The sequence below is a fragment of the Pararge aegeria genome, chromosome 16 (assembly GCF_905163445.1).
Source record: "Pararge aegeria chromosome 16, ilParAegt1.1, whole genome shotgun sequence".
NCBI lineage: Eukaryota > Metazoa > Arthropoda > Insecta > Lepidoptera > Nymphalidae > Pararge > Pararge aegeria.
The window spans coordinates 8,471,402-8,483,066 of NC_053195.1; the positions used below are offsets into that span (position 1 = coordinate 8,471,402).

Here is an 11,665-nt window from a genome sequence, read left to right on the forward strand (position 1 = left end):
CATCATTAATTCTATCTAAAAACCGCGTCCATATAAATTTAGGTGCCCTTTTAGTTTTCTTTACATTTTTGTAATTATCATAGCATGATCGCTTAAATCAGGATTGTGATATACATTTATACCATTACATATTTCCGGTGAATATGTAATTACTAAGTCTAATAGAGAGCTATTTTTTTCATTTACACGGGTTGGCTCCTGTACGACTTGTGCTAAGTTTCTATAAATTAGGAACTCCGCAACTTCACGGCAAGATGGCTTTTCACGCTGTAACATGTCAACATTAAAATCTGTCATTAAAAAAGTGTGATTGCATTGGCTAAAAACACAAAGGTTCAATAAGCGCGTCAATGGCTGTAATTACGGATACAGACTTAGGCCTACATGCCGTTCCGATTGCAAGACGCCCTCTACCTGGTATTAATAATTATTCAAGCCATAGCTGTTTCAGGGGAGTCGGGTGAGAGTTTAATTCGTGCTCTTAGTTCTTTCCTTACATAGAAACCAACTCCTCCTCCCCTTGCATCTCCTGCTCTAGCTTTATGCTTGACGACGCACGACGCACGACGCGACGACGAGTGCGTAGTTTTGTTCATCTTATTTAAGCCATGTCTCATTTAACGCTAAAATATCGGGTTTATATCGATCCATACTAGCTAATAACTCATCTCGTCCGGTATTCAGCGATCTTGCATTCAGGAGTCCTAGTTTTAAACCGTAACTCTTAGAATGTTTCATTTTGACATAAAATTAGCAGTTATGTATTTGATATACGCTGATGTAAAAGAAATTGTATATAAATGTGATAACTACATTAAAGCCGACTGCCTTGAATAGACCTTTGCTAATAGGCATCCCGTGCACGTACCTCTTGACTTTTCAGTCATGTGCGTTTTAGGAAAATGTCGTGTGGAACCATTCAAGTTCACCACAATGTGCTCAAAATTATACGAAACTAATTCAACCCCTTATTATGTCCTACTGCTCAGTTTATCTCTCAGAATGAAACTGGTTTCGTCGTGTGTCTGGCCAAGTTCGGGTTCGAGGGCTTTGCACGCATTTGAGAACATTTTGGTGAACTTTCAGGCATACAATATTTGCCAATGTTTTCCTTCTCTGCTACGGCCTACGCAAGTGGGTCATTTTTTTTTTTTTTTAAATAAATTTGAACTCTGAACCACTGGGCTATCTATCACTCCTAATTTTTCTGCTGTTTGCGTGCATTTTGCATATGATGTTAGGGCTCTATCTTTTTTTCTGTCAATCAAATAATGACAGACAGTGGTTTACTCAAAAACTATTAGCGTTACTGTTTCACAGATAGGTCTCAGAGTTATTAAATAATGTACTCTAAAGCCTGTGAAGAATTATTTCGGTTTATATTGAGGCTACACTTTTGGCGCGTTAGGGATAAATGATGAGGGTAAATTTTTGCGATGCGTGCGCGCACACCGTCACAAGAAATCGACACTGAAGTTAGCTGTATGGTTTGACAGTATACACTTTCAATTGTCAAAGTCGACGGGCTCATTCCGGTAATTTAATTGATAGAACTGTACCTACAAAAATTGTAATGTTGAGTGAAACTTTGTCCGATAATGATTACTTGACTACTTAATGATTTAGAATCATTATCGGACAAAGTTTTTGAAGTTCCAAATTTAATTAAGTTTACTTACTTACAGTGTCCATTTTTTTTTTGTTATATTTAAATAAAACTTTATTTAACTGGATGCGTTATAATAAAACTTTCAATGTATTAAATACCTTTTTTCTATTGTTATAGTCGTAAAAATGTAATAGGCCCGTTTTGACATTTGTGCAAGACCATAGAATGTAACTTGGAACGAAACTGTAAGAAACAATAAAATAAAAATAAATTACATACAGTGTTTTAAAAAATACGCAAATTTTTTTGGGACGTTAAATAATATGAAAGAATATATTGCGAGTATTCTTTTTGCGCTTACTTTATAGTAATTTATAATTGTTGCGAAACGTTCCGAAAACAGTTACGTTCTCAGTCTTTTTTTTTTTTATTCTAGAGCTGTAACCATTTTTTTTACTGAATATCGAAATTAAATATTGTGTAGTTATCTTTACTGTCTGTACTTTACATCTTTATGTAAGAATGAGCTTGGTTCTCAAAATGGGTTCTAAATAATGAGTCTAATTGATGTATCTGACCAAGCGGCACATGACTGAAGCGTCCCCGCGCGCACTGCGCAGTTTTTCGTTCCTCATCTTGTAAAGTTGACTGTGCTATGGAGGGTAGAGGTAAGGAGAGTCATCTTATATGGGAGAAAAGTTGAAAAAGTGTCCAGTTGTTGCGCTAAATAACAGTTCAAAAATCCTCCACAATGGCGCTGGTGGATGCACAGGGTATGGTATGAATGTAGCAATCGTAGATGAATTGAAGTATGCAGAGTTAAAAAATTTAATGTCATTATCGACTAAAGTAGTTAATTATTGAGAATTTCAACAACTTACGTTGTACAAAATATTGTGGTAAATATAACCTTACTTCCTTGTATCTCCATACTTCCTTGTTTATTTTTCAAGCCTACTCTAACAATATTTATATTTGGCGCTTCTTTTAAGAGTTACCCTGATGCAAATGTGGCGCCATCCTAATTTAATACATTTTCACGACACTTTTAAATATACACAGATGACTCTCCTTACCTCTACCCTCCATAACTGTGCGCTCGTTTAAGTTTGATATATATTGTTTACTATTACGTTAACTATGGCTCTTCTATTTTGGACATTAATTTAAACATAGTGATTTGACTCGATTTTTGTGTTGTAAAGTGGGCGTATAATCAACAGCCAGTCACGCGTATTGGTTGTGAAGTTAAAGGAATACTTTGAACGAACGAACACTTTACAATACATAATAGTACAGAGTCTTATGGTTCCATAACTAGTTACGTCGCGATGACAAATGTCAAAACGGGCCTATTACATTTTTTCGGACTATAGTGTCGTTTTTTCTACAAACGTAGATTAAGGCGAAAGATAAAATTTTTGAAAAGATTTTTACCTCGTACGCCAATGAAGTATAAGTACACACACGGTTTTTTTTTACACGTTGTAGATCTGATGATGACTTTTAGAATCTGAAAGGTTAATATATTGCATGACATGACGTGGGTTATATTGTTTTCAAAATCCTCTTAAGATTATTTCTCGACAATCAGAACATAATATGATAATATACAGGAATGGATATTGAAATAAAAACAAAGTAAAATGGGTAATTTATTCGTTTTATTGGCAAGTCCAGATATTTTTGCTGACAAAAAAAAAAACCTTAACTTATTGCTCGTAACATGAAACGAAAAATTTTTAGTTGCATACAACCGAATATCTGTGTACTTATCATACCAAAAAAAACGGTACTTATAAGTGGCTATAAAAATTATCTAAGACAACTTACTAAAAAAATCTTGAAGATCGGGAAACAAAAACATTAATTTTGTCTAGCGGGGGTTCAGGCTTGGTTATTTACCATTCTACCAACAAAGATAAGTCACAGAGCGATTTTGCGTTGCGGTAGGTACGATGCTGCGCAGAAACTGCTTAGACGCATAATTTTAAAATACTGCCGTACCATTAACAGGTTAATCTAACACCATCTTAAGACTGCGTCAACACTCACCACCAGGTCCATTTTTAAATAACATATTAAACACCTATGAGTGTGGAGAGTTCGCAGCTATGATTTAATTGTAGTAATGGAAACCTGTACTTGGTAGAAAGAACTTGAATATAATTTTTAGTTATCATTTAAGGTGGTAAAGCCTGTCCAGCGTACTGCAGATAAAAAATATATCACAGGAAAGCACGGGAACGTGGAGTCTATAAAGTTTACTCCCGTTTATTATTACACATATATTAATTTGGATATTATTTCCACTTTTGCGCAAATGCTCTGAGATTTGATAAAGCTATCCTTTCCCCGGGGGGCCTTAATTGTCCCCTGCCCATGCTAGCCGTGCAGTGCTTTTTAGTATTTTCTTTCTCACACAGCCTAGCTTAGCCTTTTTTTCACATTCGGCAATCCCGTTTCATAATATTATATTAGCTTTAATTTAAAAAATCTTTTTAGACAATTTTTTCATTGGCGCATCTGCTCTTCAAATCTTTTTAGTATTTCCGACTAAGGAATCTCTGCTGTATGGGTATCTTATAAATAATGAAAAAATAAATTATAATTACAACATCATATATTTAATTAAATCATAACAATGTTATGCTCAAATTGAAGAGAATTTCAGCTGAAAATAAAAATAATACAAAATTAGTACTTTTAAACTTAAGAAATGTAATAACATAATAACTAGTAAAATATTTGTCAGGGAAAAAGTATCTTCAAAAAAATTCTAGATATATGCTTGTCAATAATTCATCATTTCTATTTGTTTAAACTAACACTATTTCATGTTTTAAATTTCAAGATGTCACTTGATTCAATGGTAGATATTATTTACCTGTAACAAAAAGTGCATTGTAAGTGTAAATAGGATACAAAATAAATATCTGGTGTGAATGTATTTCCTATTCAGATGTTACCATACCAAATATTCCCCATGATTTAGTGAGACAGGGATAACTTAGGATTCATCATTAGTAGCTAGCTAGCTGGGTTGCGAACGTTTGCGCAAGTGTTTCAGTGACCCACTCACTAGTCGACGAGTTAAAACATTGCTGGGTTAATCTCATTTTAACTCCATTTAACTCTGTGCTAAGTATCTTAGTTAAGAATGGCAAGTATGCCTTAAGCACTTGCAGTTGAATAATTAAGAGGATTATAATTACCTTGTGATTCTGGCAAGTCGAAGTTAAGAGAACGGATCTGAAAAAGAAATACCATAGTAATATAAACAGATCACTTGTGTTATCATTTAATATTAAAAGTGACATTATCAGTAAATCATCTTCATCAATAACATTATGATATATGCTTGTTTAAAAGAGCATCATCTATTGAACTAAATTATTATTTTGGCATAGTTAATTAATTATTAAATGCAATAATGAGAAGACTGTAATAATGTGCTGGTAATCGTAGCAGCAATTAATGTGGTTTAATTCCCCACATTCTAAAAAAGCCTAGACCTAGCGAAATCATTATATTTAAACAGCAAAAATCGGTTGAATCATCAACACAATAGAAATCTTTCTAATGCAATGTTTTTGGTTAACCAAATATTTGGGTAAAGACAGGTTCAATAAACAACAGTTTTTACGGAATACAGACTAATTAGCCCCGCAGGTCATAAATTGTACTTACATAAATCATATAGTTGCGGTGTTTCTTAAATGGTATCATGAAAATCTGTAACAATTAATAATCTATTAATTAAAATTATATGAAAATATAGTTCAAAATGTTAATGTATGCAATCAGAAAAATCGCTCAACACTTGTTTTCAGACTGGGGCGATATAAAATCATCATAGAATTTTACTGGACCTTGTAAATTAAAATAATTTTAACAAAATATTAGTCTACACAGTTTGCTCACCTCGAAAAATTCTGAGTGTTCAAGTTTCCAATATGTGGTTAGGTATAAAAGACATCTCTATTATGTAGTGGTTTTGTTTACAAGACATAGTATAGCAAAAGCACTAAGGGTGTCAACATGTATGTTGGTCGTCAACTATATTGTCACATTTTATACTATACTCAGGTTTTAGGGTATCATTTACAAATGCCTACTTCCTTCTACAAAAAAATTGCTACTTATTAAAATATTACTTACATGTTTCCCTTGTTTAACACAATATATTTTCATCCAGTTCTGTTTATTATTTGCCCACCTAGAATACATATTTTTTGTTATTACAAGAAATTAAGATAGATTTTATAAAATCTATTATATAAGAAGAGTTCAGTGTTTATCAATCATCAGTATGTCAGATAGGGGCGATACTATAGTCATCATATAAGCAGTTTGTTTCTGCTGACAATTGAAATCAATTACCTGACGTCGAGAGAATCAATAACAAATCAATTTGAACTTACATTAATATTTTTTTGGCTCCAATTTTTTACTTCATCATCTGCAATCAAAATATAAGAATGTTAGTTATGTATACATACATCATTTAATAAAAATAGTATAACAATTTTATATCAGGAACAATCAATCATCAAAAATCAGCTAGGGGCGATACAATTAACATCATTAATGCATATCTTTACTATTTAAAAACCTGTTCTAAATTTTTTTTTCTAAATTACAGTCACTTATTTGTATCAGATTAGGAGGAGTATCTTTGTATTTGTTTTAATAACTTACCCAAATCATACATTGTGAGATGTTTTAAGAGTGCTATCACGAAAATCTGTAACAATTGAATAATTTATCTATTAGCATGGTAAGAAAAAATTGTTACAAATATAAAATACAATATAATCAGAAAAATCGATCAACACTGTTTTCAGACTGGGGCGATATAAAATCATCATAATATTTTACTGAACACCTAAGATCCACACCACATCACAGGCGTTTTATTAGTTTTGTCTTAATAAGTAGTACTGATGACTTAGTAGAAAATTAAATGTAAATTTAACCCAAGGTAATTAATTCAGTTTGCATAGAAAACTACTCATTTGTATCATAGTTAAGCCTACCACCACACTTAATATATTGAGAGTCACAGTGGTCAGGCATAGGTAATGAAAAATTTACTTACATATCATAATACTATTTACAGCACTTTGTTCCACATCACATTACCCACATATCCTGTAATTAAAGTTTTACACATATTTATGTTTGGTACAACCATCAATATAAAAAGAGTATAACAAAAAAATCAGTAACTATCAATCAATCAAGAATCAGCTAGGGGCGATACTATTAGCATCATTTAACAAAATAACAATTAATTACAAAATACAGTATAGAGTTACTACTGAGTACTTACTCATAACTTAAGCACCATCTCTGGGTTGGGCCCATATCTGAAAAGAGAAACACGTGAGTTAAACTTTTTCTTGAGTATAATATAGTCAAAGATATAAGAACAAAGAACATATTAAAATTAGATTTGTCACAAGTCTATCCCTTGGATATTTATCTATATAAGCTAAACATCCTACACAGAGTGTATGTTAATGTTCCTATCCAGAGTCAAGCATGCCAGTTATTTCTGTGCACACATCGGCTTTGGTAGGGTCTTTTTAGCTAGGTTATATACTATAACAAGTTTGTGAGTAATTTACTACTCAAAAGGAGTGTACATAACAAAGCCACTAACCCGTCGATTTGTTGATTACATGCTGCCAACAAAGCTTTTGAAATTATAAAGAGATGCGATGCTGTCGAACTAACACGCCGACAAGTCGCCGGTCGGTAGGTTGTTTTGTAAGAACAACGAAATTTCGTAGTTAGGACATTATATTAGTCTAAACTGTTGCTAAGTTTAGTTCGTTTAACTATTTTTCACTACTCCATGCTCTTGTCCTACTTTAGGCTATTTGTAGACAGAATTTAACTTTATCTAATAATAATTTATTTTCTGGCTGTGGGTTCTAATATTGTTGATCATAATGCATGCCTTACCTTTAGGTGAGTATACATTTTTTTTGAAGAGTATGTAAATGCTACATTGTTTGTTACTTTTTTATTCCTATTTTTTTTTTTTTTTTTTACAGCAATGTTACGAAGTATCCAATCTCTACTTATTAGTTGCTTTTTTGATGGATTAATTATTCTCGGTAACCCATTTTATTTAAGATATTTGTCACCCAAGCCTTTTAGCACAATCTACTATTGAAGTAAGCATACCAAACATTAGATTTTTTTATGTATGATAATTTGTGGGCTTACCATTAATATCCTGCAAATATTTTATTATAGGCTCATTGTGTTCTTGCATCATTTTTCACATTGGGAGTCCATGGGAGGTCTGAAACAATAACCTGGTAAGGTATCTAGTTTATCCTATTAGATGATACGAGTTAAATATCTGGTAAAGCCTCAGTTGGTGATGCATGTTTGAAATCAATCATGATTTTCAGATAATGGTGTAAGTTTGTCATCATTTACTATTTTTAGTAAATTTTTTGGTGAGTGGAAGATATCATTTATTATATAGATAAATACCTATTTAACAAATTGTATGTTTATTGTAGTTGGTTTTATTAAATATAAAAGGCAAACATTGATATTTATTTAAACATAATATGTGATAATTTGTGTGCTTACCATTAAAATTTCTGCATACATCTTTTAAAGAGTCATAATCATCTTGGATAATTTTGCACAGCATTGAAACATTTTGAATATGGAGTACCATAAATTGAGAATTTCCTTCACAATGGGTTCCATAGGAAGCCTGCAACAATAACCTGGTTAGGTATCTAGTTTATCCTATTAGATGATATGAGTTAAATATCTGGTAAAGCCTCAGTTGGTGATGCATGTTTGAAATCAATCATGATTTTCAGGTAATGGTGTAAGTTTGTCATCATATCAAACTACTTTTTAACAATTGGTTGGTTAATGGAACACATCTTCATTTTTATTTAACAAATCTTTGTAGATGATTGTATAGTTATTTCTAGAAAAAAAAAAAAAAAAACTGCAATCGCAATAAGTCCTAATAATCTGATGGTATTGTTTACCTTGATTGATAAAGAATAATGCTAAATCCATCCAGCACTGACCATAGCTTGATAAAAATATTGTTGTCTTCACAATTTCACCTATAACAGAGAAAAAAAAAAATTACTTATAACAAGGATTAATAACAAATTTGTTGAAATAATTTCAGCATTGATTCAGATGTTACCATACCATATTTTCCCCATGGCTTTGTGAGACAGGGATAACAGTAATTCATCATTCATTTATCATATCTACAAACTTAAAATAATCAGATTAAACTTACTTGAACATAGGTTTATTCTTTAAGTCTTCCAAGATTCCACCAGAACTTCAACATTGACCCTACAAAACATAAATAAACTAAAGTTTATCTAAGATTAATCAAAAATAATTATTAAAATAATATTAGCATTGATTCAGATGTTACCATACCATATTTTCCCCATGACTTTGTGAGACAGGGATAACAGTAATTCATCATAGTAATCATCTACATACTAGAAAAAAAATAAAAAGCTGAACTTACAAATTTTTGAATAATGTTCCGTCCTCTTCCAATTTTACTCTTGCTCATCCAAATTAAGTTGTATAAAATTCTGTAACAAACAAACAATATTAAAAAGTTAATTCATGCATTGATTCAGTTATTACAGGATATGGAAAATGGATTATGCTGATATAATGACCAAAAAAGATATGTATAAAACTTGATCAAAGTAGTAAAATTTCATTATTTAGGGTCTTAGAACAAAATGTTTGTAACACTCAACCCTTAGAAATGCAGTCACTCAAACAGCACATCTTACACGGAGTGTGATAATGTTCCTATCCAGAGTCAAGTGAGTCAGATTGTCTGAAAACACATCGGCTTTGGTAGGGTATAGTACTTTTCTCCAAAGTGAGAACAGTGTTATTGTTTAAAAGAAGTTTACGACAATGGCCAATTGTCTTGGAATTTCTGCAATGTCATTTATACAATCATTAGATCATCACAGGCGACCTAAAGGAAGATTTAAGCACATAGTACTTGCATGTATTAGAACTCTCATTTGCAATAACAAGACAGGACATTTTTGATACTTACATTTATTTTTCATCAAGTCAGCTATGTTGCATATAATGCAAACCTGCAATAATAATTGTAATTTAATTGACAGTTAATCAGACAATGTTATAAAGTTATGAACTAATGGATTTTCAGATTTATTTGGTAAGTTTGTAATCAATAAAATTCATACGAACGAGACATTTAATAATTCATCATGCAAAAAGATTAACTGTTAACTTTTTTTAAATAGGGAGAGTCTGAATTATTATAATTAAGAACTCATAATTTTTTAACTTTAAGTTATTTTAAACAAATGTTACTTACAAATTTATCAGTAAAACTGGATTATGCAGCCCTTTTCCAGTTTATCTTCAGTATCTATATAAAAATATTAGATTTAGTTTACAAAGTTTATGCTCATAAAACTATAAAGCTAGTAGTAGTTATTTCAGTTCTATTTGGTATGTTTGTAATCAATAAGGTTCATACGAACGAGACTATAATTATAAATCATCATTTTGATTGTGCAGTAAAAATTTGAATTACCTATTACATGAGCACACAAGTCATTTAAGTTATTAGAACACAGATAACCTCAAATGAGCTTATGTATTTTAAACGTGTGTCATACAATGTGAACATATTATTATATTAAAAAAATTTAAAGAAAAAGTGTTTGATGCTAACCTCAAAATTTTCCACACGCTGGCTACAGACATCTGAAACATAAAAAAAATTGAGTAAAGAAAAAACGCCATACTCTAGAAAAAGTAAAAAAACTCACCTGATATCACTTAAAAGGTTATAATAAATGATAGAGAAACATTAAACAGTGACTGTAGCTTAAAAGTAACTCTTTATTTTTCAATTGCCCTATAAATACAAATTTATTTCAGACAAAACAAGAATTACTTCTTCGCTGGTTTGGCGGCGGGCGCTTTTTTCGTGCGGACCTTCTTCGCTGTCGTCTTGGGTAGCCTTTTCTTGCCAAAGCCGCCACTACGTGCCGCTTTGACTTTCATACTCTTGAACACTGCAGTCCTGGCACGGTTCCTCTTGACACGAGCGGCGGTTAACTTAAACCGGTCGAAGTCTGTCATTTGTGCACGTTTCTCCTTGTTCGCGAGGTTCTTGGCCCACTGGCTGTCAGCCCATTTTTCATTGAGTTTCGCGTCAGACCACGCTTTCCTTACAACGCGTGTTGGCGCTGTGAAGGAGTATGAGAGGCGGAACTTTGTAAGATGCAGCTGGTTTAGACGTATTTGCTGTCTTGGGATACCACTTCCAGGTCCATCGACTAGGGCTCTAGTCTGGTCAATGATGTTGACTATGCTCACTAATTTGCCTTTTAATTTACCGTCGGATACCAGGGCGACACGCCCCGGTTCTACGTAGCGCTCAAACGGCATGACGTCCTGAAAGACACGATTTTTATCAACACAGATAGACTTGTTTGTAAATGATGCAGACACTCCGGTTTTACATGGATTGACGTTTCACCAAAAATAATTGTTAAAATTCAAAAGATATGGTCCTTAGTTCTTATAAATAGAAAAGAACATTTATAATACGAACTTTCTCGCACGGATTAAAATGGATTTAGAAATTTTCTAACCTCACAACGTCCTGTCAATCGCGAAACACTTGCAAGAAAGACGTGAACACGCAATGTTACCAACAACTAAAAAAATGAATTCCCTTTTAAAGAAATTATTTATCTGTAGTATGGTACTAAGTTTCTTAAGTTGGTACCACACAAGTATCAGAGATTTTTATCGGATTTATGGATTTAACAAACTGAAGAACTGACATTATTATTCGTAAAGTTTATAACTCACAGAGTTTGTAACGCGAGGTTAGTTAACACAAGTTATTAGTCTGTGATGTATCGTAGTTTCATTTGTGCTTTTGTACATGTTAGCTTTAATTGATAGGTACAGAAAGAATGACCTATCTATGATTTTAAACATATTTTGAAAACAGCTACA

General features: G+C 32.3%; 1 protein-coding gene, 1 long non-coding RNA gene and 2 other non-coding genes across 5 annotated transcripts; all 4 read right to left on the reverse strand.

Moving 5' to 3' along the window:
- Positions 1-4,220: 4,220 nt before the first annotated feature.
- LOC120630379 lies at positions 4,221-10,190 on the reverse strand. Its single transcript, XR_005659027.1, has 15 exons — positions 10,002-10,190; positions 9,714-9,756; positions 9,156-9,225; positions 8,913-8,971; positions 8,647-8,727; positions 8,228-8,357; positions 7,850-7,928; positions 6,945-6,981; positions 6,711-6,763; positions 6,311-6,356; positions 6,034-6,071; positions 5,771-5,828; positions 5,300-5,344; positions 4,825-4,861; positions 4,221-4,283 (listed from the first exon to the last, which is right to left on the reverse strand). It is a non-coding gene; the product is annotated as an uncharacterized LOC120630379 (long non-coding RNA).
- Positions 6,422-6,487, reverse strand: LOC120630758. Its single transcript, XR_005659038.1, has one exon. It is a non-coding gene; the product is annotated as a small nucleolar RNA SNORD31 (small nucleolar RNA).
- Positions 7,993-8,073, reverse strand: LOC120630760. The gene has a single exon (XR_005659040.1). It is a non-coding gene; the product is annotated as a small nucleolar RNA Me18S-Um1356 (small nucleolar RNA).
- A 324-nt stretch (positions 10,191-10,514) lies between the features above and the next one.
- Positions 10,515-11,438, reverse strand: LOC120630378 (60S ribosomal protein L14). 2 transcript variants are annotated; one of them, XM_039899595.1, is made up of 2 exons: positions 11,293-11,438; positions 10,515-11,092 (listed from the first exon to the last, which is right to left on the reverse strand). In XM_039899595.1, exon 2 carries the CDS (start codon positions 11,084-11,086, stop codon positions 10,586-10,588), a length of 501 nt encoding a protein of 166 aa, XP_039755529.1. In that variant the 5' UTR covers positions 11,087-11,092; positions 11,293-11,438; the 3' UTR covers positions 10,515-10,585. The 2 variants fall into 2 exon arrangements, with proteins under 2 accessions (XP_039755529.1, XP_039755531.1); XM_039899597.1 differs by lacking the exon at positions 11,293-11,438 and adding an exon at positions 11,253-11,277.
- Positions 11,439-11,665: the final 227 nt, after the last annotated feature.